Source organism: Pyxicephalus adspersus, chromosome 1 (genome assembly GCF_032062135.1).
Source record: "Pyxicephalus adspersus chromosome 1, UCB_Pads_2.0, whole genome shotgun sequence".
Classification (NCBI taxonomy): domain Eukaryota; kingdom Metazoa; phylum Chordata; class Amphibia; order Anura; family Pyxicephalidae; genus Pyxicephalus; species Pyxicephalus adspersus.
Window position 1 is genome coordinate 13,071,719 of NC_092858.1, and position 24,255 is coordinate 13,095,973.

A 24,255-nucleotide genomic window follows, 5' to 3' on the forward strand; every position below is an offset into this window, starting at 1 on the left:
AAAACTGATAGGCTAGGGTTTTTGAGATAGAAAGTCTCATTTTTTATTTGTCTATTAGTGTTTCATCGGCATGCAGTTTTTATTTTCCTATTTTTATTCAGTGTACTCCAGAGGACAAATTGAAACCTCAAATAACAACCCATGAGCCCACCACAGCTTATTGGGTTTCTGGCTTTTGTGCATATTAACATGTATAGATATATAAATCTCTCTTAAAATACAGAACAGCATTCTCTTGTTTCCCTCAAACATGTTTTTAAAGCCATCTGTAGCAGAGGAAATCATCTGTTGTGCTCAGCTTATATCTGCAGCATTGTGCTAGGCAGGAAATTCTATATAGCTACTTGGAACAGAACCACAACCCTGTATGTTAAAGTTATTAAAGTGCCTGTTATAGCCATCTACAGCCTGGATCCCCAGCCATGCATGTAATTGTCTATTTGTTTGTAATAACTATGCCTTGAGGCTTTATTAGTGTACATAATGGAAAACCTGATGGTAAGCAACGGGCAGGGTAAAGCAATAGCCCATTTTTAGTTATTGTATTTTTAATAATAAATAATAATAATTTTCTATTTCTTCCTACTGGAAAAAATGTCATGTCCGGTTATGTTGATGTTGCCAAACAGGAGGGACAGAAACAGCTGCTGATTGGCCAGCTCTATCCGAATATTACTGTTCTGAATAAGTTATACCATGTGACCTTCCACTGGAGGGAGCCCAGAACTATGGATTCTTTGGGAAAGTTAAGCAGTTGGGGGGATGAAGTTAGGGATAGGATTGACATTCTAGATCAGCCTCTCCTAACCTCCTTAACATGGGGCAACCCTTGCAATAACTTTCAGGTCTTCAGGGAACCCTTGCTATAATTACTATATCAACAGCTCACAGTAAATTAGTGTGGTGGTCAGAGGGAAGAATGCCTCTTACATTCAATTTGGGATGTCATCCTTTACAAATAGCCAAAAAGACCATTGATGTCACCTAATCCAACCTGTGAGGCACAGATTGCTCATTATCAAGAAACCCCTAGCAACCTCTGGTTGAGGAACACAGTTCTAGAATATGATGCGGATATAGGGGTGCATTTGGGCTTTTGAACACTAGAGGTCTATTGGTAGGGGCACCAAAATGACCAGAAATAGCCCTGCTGCAATCCAGTTTATAAGTTCACATTTAGGCTATGTTTGGACTAGCAATAAAAAAAATGCAGTGTTCAGCACTCCCGGAGGCCTACAATCCACAGCTATGCACCCGGGAGCAGTTTCACACAAAAATGCCTATGGCCATTTTCAGGCATAGTGTGGGGTTCCAGCTTATATGAAAACCACACTCTTTAAAAGCCTTGGGGCCTCTTTTAATAGGAAATGGGACAGCGAGCATGTGTGCTCCCTCCTCTATGGATAAAAGGCCCTCTGGAAGAAGAAGGGAGCATGTATTTTTTTTGGGGGGGCCATCATTGGAGGAGAGGGACTCATCTCCATCTCTCATCTTGTGTTGTGTGTGGTCCATAGTGGTAAGATTAGTTAGAATCTTGAAGCCCCCTATTAAAAGGGCTCCCAGATATCCAACTCGCCCTAATGACCAAGGAATACAAAAACTGCTCTGAACCGCTTACAAAAACCGCAAGTCTGAACATAGTCATAGTGTGTGCTCACAATTTAAAAGTAGAAGACAAACTCATAACACAATAAGTAATCAGTATTTATGTCTGCTTGATTCATCACAGCTTTTGCTTAATATAATGTATTATTTTTTTAATAAAATCACATGTAGGCATTCGAGGAGGCAGCTGTAAGCCTTTGTTAAACTGGAACCGGTTACCTTTTTGCATATACAACAATGTCTTTTTTTTCTTAGTTGAATGACAATTTGAATTCTTTTTATTGCTCTGCAGATGTTTCACAGCTTGTACAGTGAACTTTTGAAAGTTTAATTACTACAGATCTCAGTATCTTCAAATGTTATCAGAAAACACTTAGACTTCACAGTTTCCATTTCACACTTTGGACAAATTTTGTGAAATCACTGACATTTTCTAAATGTCACAGCGAGCGATAGTCTTTGTGGTCTGGGGAAGTTTATCGGGTGGGCGAGATAAATAGAGAGTACAATCATTTAAAAATTAAGGGACAGTGCTAATTAGATGTGTCTCACTATGATGATGTGTACCTGCTGGTTGGATCAAAGTCCTGATTGTTTCTAATAAGAAACTTACCTAGGGTAGCAAGACTAAAGGGCAGAACATGTGAAAATGTACAAATCCTGATAATTATTACTTTATTTATGTGTGCCTTGTATGTTCACCTCTCCACAGGCAGAGCTAAGTTCTGAATGAGAACTGTAGGGAGTATAAGCATGCCTAAAGGAAGAGAAAGTAGAGTGAAAGATGACATTATCACTTTCCAATTTTCTGTCCAGTAACTGCCTGCAGAATTACCCGGGCTCAGAGAAATTGGGTTGATAGATGGTGGTCATCAGACTGGTGACATCTATTGGCAGAATAAAGTACTTTAGTTTAATCTTTGGATTAAAGATGAATTTTGCATCAAATGCTGGTTTTATTATTTTGTCTTTTGATGGACTTTTTATTTTTGTTTGGCTGGAGTTCTGCATTAAACCATCTCTCTTCCCTTTTTAAGTGGTTTGTACAGTTGAAAAACAGTTCTGCATAAAAAACAGACCACATGCTGCCTCAAATAGCTCATTCTAGTGGTAGTTTTACTAAAATGAGCTCATGACATAAGAGGCAGAATATCTACTAAATCCACTAAAAAGCAATAGATTTTACATGTGCCTTGGACAACTAGGTCCTGGAGGTACATATATGTAACATTCTATTTAGTCATATTCTAGTCCCGGAGGTACACATATGTAACATTCTATTTATCCGTATTCTAGTCCCGGAGGTACACATATGTAACATTCTATTTATCCGTATTGCCCTTGTTAACTTATGAAGCTTGATACACAATGTTTATTTGTACATTGCCCCGGATCATGTGGGTGCTAAATAAATCATTAATTGTGTATACTGAAAATGTATGCGAGGTGTATTAATGCACACACTTGTTTGGAAAACTTTTAAAAAGTCTAGAGACTCCATGGAGGTTTTTAGAAACTCGACCTAATACGGTTTAGGCAGCACTTTGCTAGTTTATTTTGTAGACTTTGTACTTCAAATTTCAGCTCAGATTCCAACAGTGAATGTGCCTCCGTACAGTAATAACTCCCTCTGTGTCTTTGCAATCCTAAACTTTGTTTTTTTATAGTGTGTAATTTAAAAATAAGAGTCAGACAAAGCAGAAAGTGAGTGAGGAGCTCAAGCAGGGATTTCATTGCCCCGTATACTACTGCCAAGTCCCCGGAGTTCTATATTGATGGCCCATCGGATTCTGAATTCTTCTTATTTATTTCCCTACATGGTCTCTGCTTGGCGGCTGTTCCATGAATGTGTAGATGGACTTTTCTCGCATTTTGCTATTCTTTTATTCAAACATTTGTAAGAAATATTAAGCTCAGTCAACAAAAGCATAACACATGCAGTATTTGTTATTCCAATGTATTTATTTTTTAATTGCAAATAGATTGGGATGCATTTACTGTATGGATCTCATCTTTATTACATGCCAGTTTTTTGTATAGATCAATATACAAAGATTATCACACAGATTATTGCTCCTTAAAACATTTAATTTTACAGATAAGGGTTAGTTCATTCCGGCATGCTAATAATGTGCAGAAACATTATTAAACATTATTAATTTATTTTTTTAATTATTAATAAATAGTATTTATATAGTACCAACATATAACTCTTTACAGAGTCCAAAGTCATGTCGATAGCTGTGCCCCAAAGAACCCCTACCATAGTCATATGTCTTTAATACAGTCTTAAGGTCAATTTGAGGAAAGCCAGTTTACTTAACTGCATGTTTTATGGTATGTGAGAGGAAACCGGAATACTCGGAGGAAACCCACGCAAACGTGGGGAGAACCTGCAAACTTCCTCACACCCTAGAACTGCTCACATAGCATGTAACATCCCTCAAGGGGCCACCCATAGGGAGTGAATGGGGCCAGCAGTGAACAGTTCAGAACAAGTCACTGTAAAATGTTCGGTGCAGCAGGTGGGGTGGCAGTCTAAACAAGCCCTTATGGCAGTGACTTCACAGGACACCGGACTGTAGAATTGCAAGCCTATCACCTCTTATGATTGGTCGCAGTTTAGTCCTCTTTCCATTGGAGCTATGTTATTGGTTTACAGCCAGGTTTGCATTACCAGCCCTTTGCATTTTAGTTACAGAATAAATACCTTTTGTGCTTTGCTGTCCTAAGCAGTGAAAAACAGTGTATGGTTAATCTAAGAGAAAGTGAATAACTGCAAAAATAAAAATGAAGAATTGCGTATTTAACACCGCAGGTCCTGCGCCAGTAAAATACATGCATGCCTGTATATTGTAATTGCAAATAATAAACAATTCGTTCAACTCTCTTAACAAATTGTCATGAGTGACCTGATCCTTCACTAAGCAAATCATCTAAAACAGTTGACATTCTGTAGCTTTCCATCCATCTTATATAAGTGTCCTTGTGTTTTAAGGCTGCACTGAGCATGATGTATAAATTGATGGGTCTGAGTGCCACAAAAATGGATGGTTGAATGTCTTTACCTATGTTGTGTATCATTTGCGTTAACCTTTTTTTTTCTCTTTTTTTTTCATAGGTAACACTGCAAACACATTTAAAATTGAACCAGTATTGGGTATCATCACTGTTGCCAAGGAACCAGACATGACCACGATGGGTCAGTTTGTTCTGTCTGTCAAAGTAACTGACCGTGGGAGTCCACCTCTTTCTGCTGCCGCCATTGTGAGGATTTCATTGTCCATGTCTGACAATTCAAACCCAAAATTCACACAAAACGAGTACCATGCTGAGGTTCAGGAAAATGTGGATGTAGGAACACCGGTTGTGTTAGTGTCGGCAATAAGCCAGTCCACACTAGTTTATGAGATCAAAATGGGGAATGCCCAAGGAGCCTTCACCATTAACCCCTATTCTGGAGTTATAACAACTCAAAAAGAACTTGATTATGAGCAAATACCATCTTACCAGCTCATTGTGCAAGCTACAAACATGGCAGGAATGGCTTCCAACACCACCATCAATATCCAGATCCTTGATCAAAATGACAATGCACCAGTGTTCCTTAGTTCCCAGTATATGGGTAGTATCAGTGAAGCAGCTCCAATTAACAGCATAGTTCGGAACTCTGACAAATCCCCATTGGTTATAAGAGCAACCGATGCGGATAGCAACCAGAATGCCTTGCTTGTCTACCAGATTGTCGAATCAACAGCTAAGAAGTACTTTACTGTGGATTCCAGCACTGGTGCAATCAGAACTATAGCCTATCTGGACCATGAAACCATTTCCTATTTCCACTTTCATGTGCATGTAAGAGATAGCGGAAGTCCCCAACTTACTGCTGAAAGTCCAGTTGAAGTTTCTATTGATGTAAGTGACGTCAATGATAACCCTCCAGTGTTCACAGAGGCAGTATTTGAAACAACGTTACTTCTACCAACCTATGTTGGTGTTGAAATCCTGCAAGTCAGTGCTCGTGATCCTGATTTAGCCATTCCGCCTGAGCTGAGTTATGCCTTGACTGAAGGAAACCTAAATAATTTTGTAATTGACTCTAACAGTGGAGTGATTACGGTAAAAAACAACAGTTTATCTAAAGATCATTATATGTTGATGGTCAAAGTATCAGATGGGAAATTCTATAGCACTGCCATTGTAACTATATTAGTGAAAGAAGCCATGGACAGTGGTCTACATTTCAACCAAGACTTTTATTCTGCATCCATAGCAGAAAATACTACAAATATTACAAAAATTGCTGTTGTGAATGCAGTGGGTCACCGTCTCAATGAGCCAATAAAATATACAATATTAAACCCAGGAAATAAATTTAAGATCAAATCTACTTCTGGAGTTATTCAAACTACAGGGATTCCTTTTGATAGAGAAAAAGAAGAAGTTTATGAGCTTGTAGTGGAAGCAAGTCGGGAATTGGATCATCTTCGTGTGGCACGAGTTGTTGTTAAGGTCAATATTGAAGATATAAATGATAATGCTCCATTTTTTGTAGGTCTTCCATACTATGCTGCTGTACAGGTTGATGCTGAACCTGGTACACTCATCTACAAAGTCACTGCCATAGACAAAGACAAGGGAAAAAATGGAGAGCTGACCTTTTACTTGGAAGATGACTATGGCCATTTTGAAATTGACAGACAAAATGGAAGTGTGACATTAATGAAACAATTTGACTCTGACATCTCCAACTTGGAGTACATACTAATTATAATTGCCAAAGATCTTGGTGATCCATCTCTTTCAGCTTCCATTGAGCTTCCAGTTACCATTGTCAACAAAGCCATGCCAGTATTTGATAAGGCCTTTTATATGGCTACTGTAAATGAAGATGTTGGAATGAACACACCCATTTTAAGTATTAATGCTACAAGCCCAGAGGGACAGGGAATTATTTACACAATAGTTGATGGAGATCCATTTAACCAGTTTAATATAGATTTTGATACTGGGGTGCTAAGTGTTGTGAGTTCATTGGATTTTGAATTGAACCCATCCTTTAAGTTGACTGTACGAGCCAGTGACTCACTTACCAGCGCACGGGCTGAGGTTATCGTAGACATCAATGTCAATGAAGTTAATGACAATCCACCAGTGTTCCAGTTTCCATCCTATAATGCAACCCTTTCAGAAAGCTCCTTAATTGGGACACCAGTCATGCAAGTTGTCGCCACCGATGCCGATTCTGAAAATAATAAAATTATAAGGTATCAGATTGTCCAAGATATGTTCAACAACACCGATTCATTTCATATTGATAGCACAAGTGGTTTAATACTTACAGCTAGACTACTAGATCATGAAGTATCACACCAAAGCATCCTGAAAATCAGGGCTACAGATAACGGTTTTCCATCACTTAGCAGTGAGGTGCTAGTTACAATCTACATAACTGATTTAAATGACAACCCTCCAATTTTCAATCAGTTGATTTACGAATCTTATGTTAGTGAGCTTGCACCAAGAGGACATTTTGTCACCTGCGTTCAAGCATCCGATGCAGACAGCACTGACATTGATAGATTGGAGTACAGCATTCTGTCTGGAAATGATCGCATGAACTTTGTTATGGATAGCAAAAGTGGTGTCATCACTCTATCTAGTCATCGCAAGCAGCGCATGGAGCCAATGCACAGCTTAAACATTTCTGTCTCTGATGGGCTCTTTACCAGTACAGCCCAGGTGCATATAAAGATCCTCGGGGCAAATCTTTTTAGTCCTGTCTTTGCACAGAGTGTTTATGTGACTGAAGTAAGAGAGAATGCTCCTGTTGGCACTAAAGTCATTTACATCAAAGCAACCGATGGAGATTCAGGCATATATGGCCACGTCACTTACACAATTATAAATGACATAGCCAAAAATCGATTTTACATTGACTCATTGGGCCAAATTGTTACAACAGAGAAACTCAACAGAGAGAATCCACTTGAGCAGGACATCAGTATATTTCTGCGTGCTTTGGATGGCGGAGGGCGAGCTGCCTTCTGCACTGTTCAAGTTCTAGTTGTAGATGAAAACGACAATGCTCCACAATTCAAAGCTACTGAGTATCGAGCAACAGTCAAGGCTGATGTTGAGAAGGGCCATCTAGTGACTCAGGTTCAGGCTTTTGATGCAGATGATGGAGCAAACTCCAGAATTACTTATTCACTTTACAGTGAGGCCTCTGTGTCTGTAGCAGACCTTCTGGAAATTGATCCAGACAATGGCTGGATGGTTACAAAAGGCAGTTTTAACCAGCTGAAAAATACAGTGCTTTCTTTCTTTGTAAAAGCTGTAGATGGTGGAATTCCAATGAAACATTCCCTTATTCCTGTGTACATTCATGTTGTCCCCTCAGAAACTGTCTTACCTTCATTCACCCAACATCAATACACCTTTTCAGTGCCAGAAGATACAGTGATAGGAACTATCATAGATTCGTTTCAGCTTACCCCTATCCAAGATGCATTGTTCAGCACAGTCAATGGCGAATTTCCTGAAAACAATAAAGATAATATTTTTATCATCGACAAAGACAGTGGAATGTTAAAACTGGACAAAAAGGTTGACCATGAAACAACACCAGTGTTCAATTTTAAGGTTGCAGCCAGTGTACCATTAGATAAAGTGGACATCCTAATAACCGTTGATGTAGAAATCAAGATCTTAGATCTGAATGACAATAAACCATTTTTTGACTCCACACACTATGAGGCTGTACTAATGGAAGGGATGCCGGTGGGAACCAATGTAATGCAAGTAAAAGCATTTGATGCAGACTGGGGTGCAAATGGACAAGTCACTTACAGTCTTGTTTCTGAGAGGGAAGGCGACAAAATTCTAGAAACATTCACCATTGATTCAAATAATGGCTGGATACGTACATTGAAGGAACTAGACCACGAGAAGAATCCAGCCTATTCATTTACTGTGGTAGCATCTGACCTTGGTGAAACACTTTCTCTTTCTGCTTCTGCCATGGTCTCAGTAACCATCACAGATGTCAATGACAATGGGCCAGTCTTTGAACATGAAGTCTATAAAGGATCTATAAAAGAAAGTGACGCGCCAGGGGAAGTGGTGGCAATACTTAGTACTTGGGATGATGACACCTCTGATATTAATCGTCAAGTCAACTACCATATCACAGGTAATACATTTTTTTTTTAAATTACAGAACTAATTTAAGAACTAATTTAAATGGGCTTAGTCTCAAAAGGTGAAGATTTCTTTTAGGTTTTATCTATAAATGATCTTGTTTTTTGCCTAAGGAGTACAAAAGAAAGGTTAATAGTACTCTGAGGGCCCTTCTGTTTGTGTTCACTCTCTAAGATTTGGGGATGTCACTATTTTTCTACTCATTGTTTTTTTTTGCTGGAGAGAAAGCTTTTTCTTGTGGGCCCACAGTGCAATTTACAGTGGAAATTATGTGTCTGCTTTTAGCTTGTGTGGTTCTCTGATTCTTGGCCCAGCATAGTGGATCGAGAGGGACATTCTGAACACAGTGGCAAATACCCAATTTCCTGCCACCACCTTCTCCCACTTATCATTGAAATGCTCTAATATGTTTCAAGAATGAGCATTAGAAAACATTGACCCCGACGCTAAGTTTTTTCAGCTTTTCTATTACTATTTTTTAATTTTTAATCCATACTAACCCCTAATATGTCCTCATGCCTTTGTAAGGCCCCAATAGATATTCAAAAACAAGGGGCTCATTGAACTCCATTAGCATACAACCATGCATAAAATTAGGATTGACGGACCGTTTGTTTTTTTTAAGTCATTATATGTATGCAACATAAAGAAGAACCACAATGTCACAAATCAAACCCAACTTCATATTATTAATATTTTTTTTTTCCAAATATTAATATTTTTATGAGCTCTATCAGTTTCTGCTGATGGTGCTAGCAGTTAGTTTAACATAATACACATCAGATTAGGTAGAGGAGTATGCAATGTTCTGTTATTCATTACACCTTGGTGCGCTGTAGAAATTGGCAGCCAACATGTTAATATGATCTTCAGAAAAGGCCCAGGACTCTGGAATTTTGCATAGCGCAAGTGATGAACTGTTTAACTTTTGGCTTTCAGTGAATGCATAAACAGACTGTACGGAGCGTATGTAAATAGCGGGAGCTAGAACTGGTACAACCAGGATAGGAATCTGGCCTCCGGGGAACAGAACACTGAAGGTTCTGTAATGTAATCTGTGTTGTGATGTCTGTTATGCTTGTGATGACAACTAACGGTGCATATGTTAATGGAGGGCTCCTGGCCTGTCAGCAACACACCAGCAAGAGTGCCAAGGTTAAATAGCTTTATAAACACAAGTCCAGCATTCATTGGATGCCTATTTATGTTTCTTTAACATGATTGTATTGAATTAATTAACTTTAATGCCTTCTTCAATCGAGTACCAAAAAAAGGCAATTGGCAAGCATTTTGACCAGCTTTTACCAACCACATCCCCTTTCTCACCACCGGGCCTGGCTTGAGAGGAAGTGCTAAGCCAAACATCTCAACATTCACTTCCGATTGGCACAACATCACTCTGCACTAACTCTTTTGGACAATGTTTAACCATTTGCGCAATTGAGCGACATTTCAACAAAGGCTGTCATGATATGGGTGCAGGAAAAGTCGTTGGACATTATGTGTAGGCATCTGAAGAGGGAAGGGCGGTCTAGTTTAGGTTGGGGCAGGTGAGAAAAAAAGATAAATTAATTTTTAAACATTCTAGCTTTCATTGGAGCCCTATTACTTTTTCTTTAACATAATTTTTTGCTCTTTTTCATTTAATATTCAATAGAGGGATAATGTCAAGCATATTCACCAGCTTTTACCAACCATGTTCCCTACCTCATCACTAGGCCTGGCATGAAAGGAAGTGCTAAGCCAAACATCTCAACACACACTAGCGATTGGCACAACATCACTCTGCCCATGTTCCCTACCTCATCACTAGGCCTGGCATGAAAGGAAGTGCTAAGCCAAACATCTCAACACACACTAGCGATTGGCACAACATCACTCTGCTCTAACTCATTTGTACAATGTTTAGCTGTTTCAGGATTGAAGGGCATCTCAAGAAAGGCTTTTATAACATGGTCACCTTTGGGTGCTGTGTGTAGTGTAGGCTGTAGTGTACCTGAGAGGTAAAAGAATGGCTAGTTAAGGTCAACGCAGGGGAGCAAAAAGTGACATCCCAGTGTTTCTTGTAGAAGCTAATCTATAACTAATATTTTTATGACTAGCAGCTTTTAACTGCCGTGAGCTCACTGTGTTAGATAAATAATGATGGATAATTATTGTATACCTCATAAAGTTTGTCCTTCCCACTATATAATTGTTAAAATGCATATAATTCTTTCTGTTAATCACTTTAATTATTAACTGCAATATGATCCTATAAAAACATTCTTCTTTCTTCTTTATTTTTGAGCTTCTATGAGCTTCGGATATTGTTAATATTGTCCAGGGTTCCCTAAGTCCTGCAATTCTAGGGTTCCCCATGTTAAAAAAAAAAAAAACTTGATAAAGGCTGCTCTAAAGTAAAGTGTCAGGATTAGCAAAATAAAATAGCTAAATAGAAGGGGAGTATCCTTTGATAGGGTATAGGTAAAGCCCAATCTCCAAGCTGATTTCTAATGCTCCTGCCCCCATACCCATAGTGGCTTGTTCTTCCATTCTCCTGTTCACCTAAAAAAGTAACAACAGTTCCAGTGGGGTACAATATGTATTCAGAAATTATTTCCTCCACTCTAGACTTGAAGACATTCTTCTCTCAAGATGCTCCACTCAGACCTAGGCACAATTACTCAACTGGAAGAGCTAATCTGTTAAAAATAATAGAGGCCTCTCTAGAATTTATTTGTGCAGATGTGTTATGAAAAAACATTGACCAAAAGTGGCTCCACGGACACAACCATGATGTATAAGCCTGGAGTGGAAACTAAAATGGGGAGAAGAAGGCATCTGACACACCTTGAAGTTTCAGATACAGAAGATTCTATTAGCTCTTTTAGCTCTGTGAGGTCTAAATCAGACGATACAGGCAGCAGTTACCAAGCAGTTGATAGTTACCCACCACTGATTAGTGGCTCCTGCCATACTCTATGATTTAAAATATTTAAAAACATTCACATAGGCAGTTTTGATAGGCCACCAATGTTTGATTCTGCATTCTCAGATGCTTCTCGCAATGTCCCTTAATTAGGCTTCATTTGTCAAAGTTAAACAAACTGAACAAATGCATGAACTGCTATACACATTTGTAGGTAGCTGATTACTATGTAGTTGGAAAGCAGTAAATTCAGGTGTTCACCAATATTCAAGCCACAAAGCTCCAAGAGAGCATCTGCAAAAAAAGTACCAAAAAAAGTTAGTAACATAATATTAATATGATAATATAAGGTCATGATAGGGTCTCTTGGCGTTACTGGAAGATTGGTATTGATTCGTATTAGACCCATCCAATAAAAAGGGCATGAATGCTTCCATTTCTTTTCACTTCCTCAATTACTTCCCTCCTGTGATTACAGTATATTCACGAAAGTTTGTTATGTGCCATTATGGCTCTCTGAAGAGCACCTTCTGCTTTTAAAATAAAAAGAAAAATCAATACAATTATTCTAGCGAGTTACCAAAATGTAGCACACTTAGCTGTGTGGCAGTACTTATGTCACATTGTAATGATACATTCCATCATTTTTACATCATAAGAAAGGTTTACTAAAACCAATAATAATTGTAAGTATAATGAGATTCACTTGGCTTGTTTTAATGGTGATTACTAACGAAAATGATATTGAACCTTTTGTATAGCTGAATGAATAATAGGTACCGTAGTGGGGATTGAAGATTCCATATTCTTAGTGAGTAATTCCAGAATGGAATCTGTATAATATTAATTCAGCAAAGCTATAAAAAAAAGTATAAACAAAATACTTTTTGTGAGTTAATTTTACTATATCATTTGGCAGGTACTTATAAAAAGTATTCTTTTTAGACTTTGTCTTTGTAGACATCCGGATTTTGTTTTAAGGCTGATTGGTCCCAGGAATGTAATGATGAATTTAAAGACTGGTTGCTTATTTCATTTTATTTTGGTTTGAGTAAGCAATGGCCATTAAACAAATTATTTCTTGATGGCCTACAGAGAAGTAGCCACACACAGGCCTAGATTTCCGCTCCTTCTTTTACCCATGGCCAACCCATTACCACACTTTGCTTAAGATCTGAAAACAGCAAAAGGATACCAAACATTTTAGAGAACATTTTAACATATTGCTTTGTTCATGGGCTTGCTGGCATTGATAACAAACAGTAATTGAAGACTTGAAAAGTGTTTCTTGGGGAAATGGTGATCCAGCTTCACTTCACTGCTGGCTACAATTCTCAAGATCTAGATACTTCATCAACATGCTGTCTGCTAAAAAAAGGAATAGCAACCAATCTGAAATCATATGATCGAGTGCCTAGGTCTTCAGGTATGTGATCAGCACATGGAACCAGTTGAAACATATTCTGACATTAGGGTAAGTAATAAAGTCCTTCTGCTCCTCTTTATATAAACAAACTTTATATTCACATTTAAATACGTATCTACTTTGTGAATTTCTAAAATATATATTTAAAAAATGCAGATTACATAAAAAGATAATAAAGTTAAAATATATATCATCAGCGTTTAGTATGAGAATAGTTGTGTAATAGAATTTCTCCTATCTTTGTCTTTATGTGACTATACTTTGCAGCTGACTTGAGGATTCAACTTGAAATTAATGAAGCATTGTTAATCAATCTCTTTTAGAGGAGCACTTAGTGTGTGTACTCTTGAGGAAAGGAGAAAAGTGTTGAAAATTTACTGTCAACGCAGAAAGTTGCTGACAGCCTCGGTGCCGGGTCGTGTGGCGGCACAGTCAATCACCGAGGACAGCCAGCCTAGAGAGTGTAATCTGCTCAATAACAAGCACGTTATGACCTGGGCTGTATATTCCCTCCTGGGGAGAAGCTCATTACAAAGCTCAGAAAGTTTTGATTGCACTAATGAACTTTTTTGTTTCTTTTGCATGGGGACAAACCTATACGGCTGGCTCCAAAGCACCTTCAGGGCCACCATTAGGGAGTTGGAGTTGTATTTACTGAAATGTTCCTGCAATATATTTCTGCCTCATTACATTGGTCACTTTTATGTCACTTTTCATTATTCTGCATTGTTTGCCTTTGCTAATTTACAGGCTATAATCCTGCCAAACTTTGTTTTACTAATATGAAACTCTAACTTTCCTGGTCTGACTTGTTCTAGATCTTGGACTCCAAAAGCATTAAAGCTTTAGTAGCCATTAATGTTGGTAGGTGACTTTTTTTAGGTTGCCACCAGTGAATGTGAAATGTAACATTCAATGATACTTTTCAGAACATAAGCAGTCTGTTAGTAAACGCTTATTGGGCTGGCGATTCCATGCTGGGCACCACCACAGTATCCCACGCTGCCTATTTTGTCCAGCGATGTCACTTGCAGTAGCAAGGAGAATTATAAAATAGCAGCAGCCCCTGCATCCCTTTAGCCGTGCAGACTGAGATGTACTATCTTGCCATCTCCTGCACACTCAGAGGCTGTGAACAGCTGAAGGGGATTTTAGAAGCAGATTAGTCCCTAACTCAATCCTGTGCTGCCATTGGCTGCTAGGGCTTCAAAGCTTCTCTGCTCCCATTCACCAGTGCCTGTTGTAGCGTTAAGCTAGGCTGACTTGCTGCTTTTTTATTTATTCATTTTTTTTACTGCTGTTGACCATTGCCTGTTCCTGACCTATTGTTTGTATGCTGCCTGGACTCACCTTTTTGCTTGTCTTGCTCTTGTGTACGAATTACCTGTGAATGACTTTTCTCTTGTATTCTAGACTTGTCTCTTTTGGAACCCTAATACTGCTTAATCTGTGGGCTCCTGCTCCTCTGCCAGCCCTTCCCCAGACGCCATGCCTTGCACACTAAGTCTTGGGAAACGTAACTAGTCTCCTGAGGCTGATGGGGGGGGGGGAGCTTGCTATAGGTGAAGAGTCCAGTGTTAGTTTGGGGGACTGGTATCTGGTGAATACTGTTGCTGAACCAGGGCCTTACATACTCTCGGCCTATAATGTATCCCTTCCATTACATACGAAACACTTTCCACCTGCTCATCTCTCCTCCTTGATTACAATCATCTAGTCAATAAACTCTTGTTAGGAACTCCCCATTGGCACTAGAATAGTTGATCTTCTATAGCAATTGCGTTGCCCTCCAATTGAGTATTCCAATTGGGAAGATGCTGTATCATTTTTTGACCTTATATCAAAACAGTTTTTGACTCCATTCCAATGTCTCGTTTGTCAACTTTCTCTGCTTTGGTGCTGCAAGTCCTGCGGTATGTGAGAGTTGACAACCCAAAACACTAAACAATACCACCATCTCACCATATATAAAAAAGCTTTGGAGATCTAGTACCGCCAATCTTAAACATTTTAAACATTGACTCAATTGTTCCTTTTAGTTTATCTGTTGCTGTAGAAAATCAGGAAGGTATTTTTTCCTTATGGAACATGTTAACGGATAATCTTAAACAGCCCCAGATTATCCTCTTAGATAGAGGTTATTCACTTGTCTGGGATCGCAGAACTCTTTTTCCAAGGAGGATGTGTCTGTGCAGTTTAATGATGTGGAAACGTGTTATTGCCTCTTTCAATGTCAGTGTTCAAGCCTAATAAAAGGTTGTTCTGCTTCATCTCTTGCACTCCTTACCAGCTTTCATTCTGATAAATTTCATCTAATTGAAACGCTTATCTTGAACCTGCTCCTCAAATGACCCCTCGTTAGGGCTGTTTTGTACTTATGTGTCATCTCTCTATCGTGAACTTCCTTCCTGAAAATTTAAAATTAAAAATTGTGCATGACTGTATCATAACTCTTAATTATTGCACACTTCTGCAAAAGAATCTGCTGATTTTGCTTGCTTGCCTAATCAAGAGGTAATTACATTTTCCATGTAGCTAATAGCAGCAAAGTGTAATGTTACCTTTGACTGATATCTGGAGTTGCTTAGGTTCCGGTTGTGTCTCTGAGAGTTCATTCACGCCTATGTAATTTAAAGGACTAGTCAGTCCATAATTAAAATTAATGTTTGTGGTAGATTCTGGAAATTTAAAGTGTATCTAAAGTCATTTTTGAAATTGTAAACAGAGCAGGGAATGTTTATGTCCAATTGGAGAGATTCTCCTTCACTGCCTGTCCCGTAAACAAAACATAAAGCTAGAAGAAATCCCTTTGATTGTGATGGAATGCCTCATCTCAAACAGTAGTCACCACTAACAGTGTCCTTGTTGAAAGATTTCCAGTGTAATGACAACTCAGAGTCTTTCTTGGTGATAGTGACCACCAGCGCAAAGGTGAAGTTTCACTTGATGTACTTTACATTATTGAAAGTGTAGGAGGGGAACTGGAACATACAAAGGTGAGAAGATATACCAACTACTTTCAGGTGGCTAGGAACAAAGAATTGTGTCTGGGAGATCTCTCTATTGGAGTATCCAAAACCAAGTTTGTGGTTACGTGATGCATGAGGTGCTAAGTCTTTTCTTTTGTTGGCTATGTTGATCCCTGGCTGTTATGGACACTTCCTTTTGGCTGTCCAGTGGTTGGATTCTCCTAGGACCTGAAGACTGCAATGACATGATAACCTTATGATGAGGTGACTAGTCATCGTGGGCGCAGACTGTACCTTGGCCCCAGAAGTGGCACCAACGAGGGTAACAAATGGCTAGTTTTGGTGGTTTAGAATTGGTGGTGTGGGGGGTTAACTTTCCCCTGAGAAAAATTATCTGTCATTTAAATGTGAAAGATAATTTTCCTTAAAGCGGAAGTAAACTGAACAAAAAAAAAAATACTCACCTGGTTTCCTGGTTCGGGTCCTGCTTCGTCCTGGTACCTCCTTTGTCCCAGCATGGAGGAAGCACCAGGTATCTCCATCTTCTTTGGCCTTCTTCCTCCTTCTTCAAACATCACATGATTTAGCACTGTGCATGCGTGACATTTGCATTTTTTTCCATCTTGCCTTTCCTTAACTTGATGGAAAAAAATTCTGATCCCACGCATAGGTATCCTGGACGCTTTGCGCTCCCATTCAGTCTTAATTGCCACAACAATCTTTTTAAACCCCCTCCCCAAAAAAGAAGGTACACATTTTTTGTTTAGGTCTGCTATAGGTTAGCACAGACCTTGTTGTTATTCCTTTGTGTGTTCAATTGAACTTCCACTTTGTTGCACATTACCCGATCATGATTGTAAACAAATACGAAAATGAATGTTAATGACCCTTAACGCAAAAATTCAACCCTATGTATTGAAAAAAACATGGTAGTACAAGGAAAATATGATTTAAAAGGCTTCACAAATATCTGTTTTTATCAAAGAACAGGACTTTCAATCATCAATGTAAAGACATTCCATAAAAGCAACAAGCTAACTGAAGCTGTCTATGAAGTCATGGTCCTGCTTTTGTGTGCCAACCGGTGACAGTGTTTTCTCACTTTAATCCAACACAAAGCTGAAAAGTTGATTTGGTGGTAACATTTGAAGTATAACGGGATCTTTGTATATGTTATTCAGCTTTTTGTGTGATAGCAGCTTGCCAAGGCTTTCTTTCTTCCGCCAACTATACTTTTTATTTTTAAATCATAGCTCAAATGTAACTAGTAATACTCAGAGATCTATCATTATGGGCAGTTCAGTACGGATAGAGGAATATGGCTGTACAAATATCAACTATTAGGAAAGGATATTGTAGGTTGGCTAATGCTGCACAAGTGCAAATTGGCTGTAACTGTTCCCTTTTTTTTCTGGATTGAATTACCACTTATCTACATGATTACTGCTGTTTGTACTAACTCGATGAATATAAACTCTAAATTGGTGTTAAAAAAACCAAAATAAAAACTGGAGATTTGTATAGAAGTCACCTATGCTGTGCTGGCCCTATATCAACCGAAACATAAATGCTGTATGCCTGAATATGACATGCCGGTTAGCAAGAGTAGCCATCTAAACCTGAGCTGTTGAAACTGTTCCCCAAAAAGGGCTAACAGAAGATGAAAGAATTTGGAAACAGCATTGCCAGTAGGCTTACTACAAAAGGTCTTTTGCCAATACTGACTTGTCTAGCCTTGTTCTTTTCTGTGTCCTTGCATGGAGAGGCCATCTTGGAAGAGTTGCAGGACTTTGCTTTCTCATATTAGAACTTCCACCCGGAAACTGATGATCTAATGGCTGGTGGGATTGGTTATGATCAAAAAGCAGCAAAAGAGGATTAGGAAACACACATCTACAGAGAGAATAAAGTAAATTAAGGGTGATTCTTGCACTGCAGGTCCTCAGGTACAATTTCCTCTCCAGCTATGAGTAATCTCAGTAGTGACATCACCAAATATCACTTCAAACCTCATAAGATTTACAGTTAATGACAGCAGTGCCTTAGATGATCTCACCGCGCAAATATACCACTATGAGGATCAAGGCACAAGAATAGCTAAGAAACTTTATGTGTGGGGAAGTATTTTAAATAAGGAAATGTAAAATCAAATGTAAATCTTTGAGGGTACATAATGAGGAAATGTACTATTTAGTCACAATTACATCTTCATTTTTGACGTTCAGATGCATATAAGCATTTGTTCATTACTCTGCGTCTTCTGCTTTCCCCCTTCAGGAGGTAACCCCAAAGGAAAGTTTGGCCTCGGACTCATACAGAATGAATGGAAAGTTTATGTCAAAAGGCCATTGGACCGTGAGGAACAGGACACATACTTTCTGAATATCACTGCAACAGATGGCCTTTTCGTCTCTCAGACAGTTGTGGAGGTTTACGTGGCTGACGTCAATGACAACAGTCCAGTATGTGATCAGGTATGGACTAAAAGTTTATATTTTAAACTTTTAAGGCTCTCTACTCCTTTGTTGTATGTGTTATGTTTTGGACTTCTTTAAATCTATCTTGTGTACTAGGGACATGGAAACATTTTAGGGAGCCCACCCAGAATTGGTGAATGAAGGCAATACCACTGCTTCTTGAGCTTAGTTAGGAGCAGAGGTGCATACATGGTGTTTAAGTAAAAAGTGTTTCAATGATGACATCTGAAATGCAGGTAAGTCTAGGTTTTCCTTAATGTTATAGTGTAGCACCAACATATTATGCAACACAAAGGCCAGTTTTAGGTGGCAGCCAGTTAACCTAACATGCATGTTACCAGGGGAGGGTGGGACCTATTCAGACACAGGGGGAACAGTGCAAAACTTTTTGCAAATAGTGTCCTGGCTGAGATTTGAATCTGGGTTCTTAGTGTTGCAATGGCAAGAGTGGTAGCCATTGAGCCACTATGCCATTCCACTGAGCCACCAAGCTTTAAATGTTTGCTTGTATTGAAAGTACTTGTTTTTTGCTTGCAGGTTATAAATATGGCATCATTTCAAGAAGACATCCCTCCTAATAAGATGCTTCTTAAAATCAGTGCCAAAGATGCTGACATGGGAACCAACGCTGAGATCCGTTACTCTCTCCATGGACCTGGTGCCGACAGTTTTTATTTAGATGCTGAAAGTGGTAAGTGCACCCACAAAGGCCAAGATGTTGTGTATATAATTTAGTGTTGTAGTACCACTTTTTTTTTTTCAACCCGGAAGGCAAACTGTGTTTGTAGAAACCACCCCCTGAAGGGGCACTGATATGGCATTCTACCCTCACAGTGCAATAATGCAGTGTGGCTTTGATACCATTGCAGTGCTCTGCACCATCAAAGAGCACCCATTACCAGAGGAGCGAGCCCCACACGGCCTAAAGCTTTCTGGAAATGGTAAGTATTAACAAAAGTGCATAAAATACCCTCTAGATGTCCTTTAGAGGTTAAAGAGGGAACAGCAAAAGAGAAAAGTCTGAGCTTCAAGTTTTACAAATTGGAGCTTTTCTTCAGTTCCAAAGTACAGCGATATGAGGGTATGTGCTTGAAGAAATTGTTTTCATAAAGCTGGAATTGTGATTAAAAATAAAGTCAAATATCAGTTATAAATGTTGCTTCTTTATAATGTCCTCAGGTTCTTTCAGTCCTAAATTTGTTTTCAATTTTCTGTTTTCCGTGTTGCTTTATAACTGATTATTACGAAAACTTGCTTAGTAAAATGGGTTCAAACCAGACTGAAAAAAATGGAATAAAGGGAACCCAACAGTGTCCTTCTACTTTTCAGTGGCTACATTGTACAGAGTTGAAAGAAAAAGGGTGACATCATGCTGTATTTTTTTTACAAAGAAGAGGTAATGGATGGAGAACAGACAAATAGAGATAAGACCATTGTTGTGCTGCAGTTCCCTTCCTATAGGGAATAAAATTAAAAGTGGATCACCTTGACACTGTTAGACACATGTCAAAAAAGAATCCCATTAGGTTTTTTTTATTCAATTTTGTATTATATAACTTGTAGCTTATATATATAGTGTATAGCCAAATCTTTGAGTTCAGGGGATTCCAGTGCCATTAATACTACAGAGTACAAAAATATTTTAGACAATTGTGCACTTTTAAACTTGTGACAACAGTTTAATGAAGACCCCTTTCTGTTTTTCTCTTCCATCTTGACTGTGTCACTGTGTACTATGCCAGCTCCATAAAGTTCCATGAGTTTGGTCAGGAGGTACTTGAGTGATCTTCACAAAGCCTTGACCCTAACCCTACTGGACACATTTGCAATGAACTGAAATTACCAGCCAGGTCTTCTCATCCAACGCCATTACCTGACCTTAAATAAATGCACATTTCCTTAAATAAAAAGATGACCCCTCAGGTTTCCAAATTGTACAACCTTTTAAGAATACTGGAGGCTGTTCTAGTTGCAAAAGGGAAAGATAGGGTTCATAATAATGTCTAAAATTTGAAATGTGATGTCCAACACACTCTTGAAAATGTGACAGTCTGGTTTCCAATAATGTTTGTCCATAATGTTTAATATGAACTCCACGTAACATAGTACATAAGGTTTACCATAGTCCTATGGTTTGGGTTATTCCTCCAACAGTCCAAACCTTTCATGTGTTGGCTTATTTTGGGAAACCTACACAAAGCAATATTGCACACATATATGGACTCTAATTGGATTTATACATTCTTTGCAGTAAATCCTATTATTGTATTACTGTGTTAATTCATAATGTCAGCAACCTAACCTTGCCCCCTAAGACAACTAACCCATGTTTCATAAAAACCAACACTGCACATCCATTGTTCTTGACACTGTAGTAACATCAAATAAAACAGCATGGGCAATTTATATTTATATCAGGCATTCCTAATCCTTTATGGGTTGTGTGGGCTTTGGATGTACCCATTGTGCCCAGTGCTAAGTGTTCACATGTTACAATGTTAACATATTAATCTGTGAAGGCTGTTTTCCGAGTTTGGATAAAAACTTCATACAACAATAAAATGTCATTCCTTAATTGCTTTCATACAGAGAATGCAGGAACAGATTTAAGTTTGAGCGATGTTCCTATTAAGCCACAGATAGGGAATATGGCACATGTCACACTGATAGATGCTGTCATCTTGTACTTGGAAATAATGGCTTACGTCTCCAACCATCTGCAGGTGAATTGAAAACAATGGCCCCCTTGGATCGAGAGAAAACACCAGTCTACCATCTAATTGCTAGAGCCACAGATGGAGGTGGAAGATATTGTCAGTCAGAAATACGGTTAATTCTTGAAGATGTCAATGACAACCCCCCAGCATTCTCATCCAGCTACTACAGTGCCAGCGTCTATGAAAATACCAATACCAAAGCTTTATTAACCCGGGTGCAGGCCAATGACCCTGATGTTGGTGAGTAAACCTCCACCATGTAAAGTCCAATGGTATGGTTATAAGTTAATACTTGTTCTCAGGTATGGAAAAAAGAAATGTTTCCTAGCTGGTCATGTGAACCAAATTCAATTTGTATAAATATGCATCAATGAGCGGATAGACCAACCAAACTGTGAGTAACCCTTAAAGTGACCCTGTTATGGGTATTTAAATGGACAGTACCCTACGGAAGATAAATGTAAATGCCTTCCAGTTACATCATTGAAAGCCCATCTTTTACCAAGGAATCATCCCCCAAGAGTCTACAAGGAAGCAAACCTTTCCCGAATTGTCAGTTTACTGTGTCTTACAACTTTCATTGGTTTCTCCTGCTGACTTTCCTTCATTACAGACCAATATGAGTGGTCAACAAAAGAAACCAAGGTAGCGATAGACAATACCAGCGGGTACAAACACCTAACAATACCCTCAGAACCTCTCTCATTATGGCAGTTGGTTCTGATAAGCAAAGCTCCAATAGTTATGGGTAGTGTTAGATTAGGCATTAAGCTCTACATGTTCTGATTGGCCCATCACTATAAGAGGTAGCCTGGCTGACCAATAAAAATGGAACACATGGGATTTGGCCATGATTAAAACATTTGGAAGTCTTCTGCAGAAATGTACACTTCCAAATGTCTTCATACGAGTTTTGTTGTGATGAAATCAGTGCATTCTATATCCATCTTCTAATATAAAATGCAAGAAAATCTGTAATTATCACATTGGTTTTAGTTTGTTGCAGCAAAGACCCATCTGATCTTTTTTTAAAGCTGTTGGAAAGGGCAGGAGAGGCCGTTTTTGAATAAATAATAATTTTTAATACTTATCTTCCCAATAAAAACAAGGCTCCCCTTGTCCACTTCGCTAGGTAGCCCAAAGCTGTCGGGATACTTGATACATCCACTGGAACAAATTGTAACTGTGTGTATATCAAAAGCAATACAAACACCAAAAAGAAATGGAGCAGCTGATTGTCTCTTCATTCTACGCTCATACACTAAATCTATGTTGACATTTTCCCGTAACTCAAGTTCCACTTTATTTATTGCTTCTTATATGTTTGGAAGATATTGTTCACAGGAAATGTTATATTTGAAAGATTCTGATTTAACATCTGAGTTTTTATTGATTGGGTTCAATAAAGAATGAAACCCCATTTATAGAATTGTCAGGAGGAAGACCATGATAGATAGATAGATAGATAGATAGATAGATAGATAGATAGATAGATAGATAGATAGATTTTGGATAATCCAAAGAATACAGGGATTTACTTTTTACATACATGTTTTATGTATTACCAAACGAAAATTGGCATACAGAAAACCTACAGATTTTATGTATATAATGTACTTAGTGGAAATTGAATACAGAACTCCAAGGGATTTGGTAAAGGACAATGGTGCTTCCAACTGAGCCACCATGCCACCTCCAACATGTCTCACCTATGTGAATATAAACCAAGGGATCCCCCCTGCTCCTATAATGTAATAGAGGCTATTGATAATTTGTATGAACAGTAAAGTCAATCGTTCATCATGCATTGAAATGCAGTGACACGGACATGCTGTTCCTAGAATATAATTTACTGCATTGTAATGAGCTGCCATGGCAAGTATAAAACTTGATAATTGGTATATCAGGCAATTGAAACAACTTGACTTTTGTAAAGTAAGTACTACTAGTAGTACTTTTTTTTTAATTGAACTCAACTATATATTAATATGATCACTGTTCTAGAAATCATTCCTGTACATATTTTACTATTTAGCTCATTCCAATGCCAGCCACTGAGCACAAAAGGGAAATATTACAAATATTTGCTGTTAATTGTTCTTAAAACACAAAGTAATTCCTACTTCAGCAAAGTTCTGCTTCATATGTCAGACAAGTTATGGCCTGAAGCTATAACATTGGCTTTTTTTTTTTTTGGTTCTTTTTAGCAGCCACCTCTGCCTGAACCTTCCGCGTTAGCAGTTTAATCAAAAAGAAGCTTGTATCATCAAGATATATTCTTCCTGATACTATTGAAATGACATTTCTGTGGACTTTTCATTTTTTTCAAAAGACATTTTTCTCACAAAATGATATAGTTCAAAAGGAGACGTGTTAGATCTGACAGAAGTTTAAACGTTGCGGAATGTGTCTGGAATATACACCTTAATTGCCGCATTGTAAAAAGAGAAAACCGGGGCACACTTCTGAGAAACTTTTATAGAAATATGCTATTAAAGTTTTGGCAGTATTTTTTGTCAGTGTGCTCTTTTCTTAGAATCCAGACCTTTCCAAAGTGTCCTCAGCGAACTGGCATTATATTCCTGGTAAATAGTCATTGTTAAGGGAGTCTTTGTCCATTTTCCCTGCTTCGTCTTTTATCACATGTCCTGTACAGCCCTGTCCCTTTGTTAGACATGATAACCCTGGGCACCCTGAACCATAGTTCCTGGTCTGATATTTAGGTAAGCCCATTAGCTAGTAAAATTGTCTACAGATTGTTCTATATAATGCCGTTTTTCTCAATCAGGGGTTTGCGGAACCTCAGGGTTGCAAGGGGTTCTTTGAGCAATTTATGACTCTCAGGTCAGTCTAACACCAATGATCTTGGATTTATAAATGATATTCAAGAGGTAAGTAAAAGATGCCACATACCAATAAAAGTTCAACACAAAGAGAAAAAAAGTTC

At 38.4% G+C, this 24,255-nt stretch overlaps 1 protein-coding gene across 1 annotated transcript in view; it reads left to right on the forward strand.

Annotated features, from left to right (window-relative positions):
- The window catches only part of FAT3 (FAT atypical cadherin 3), a gene marked incomplete in the record, with an annotated part of 408,024 nt that overhangs the window by 322,649 nt on the left and 61,120 nt on the right, over positions 1 to 24,255 (forward strand). Inside the window, 4 exon segments of the mRNA XM_072402567.1 lie at positions 4,727 to 8,800; positions 18,392 to 18,588; positions 19,129 to 19,282; positions 21,315 to 21,548. Of these exon segments, the coding sequence (XP_072258668.1) occupies positions 4,727 to 8,800; positions 18,392 to 18,588; positions 19,129 to 19,282; positions 21,315 to 21,548 (4,659 nt within the window).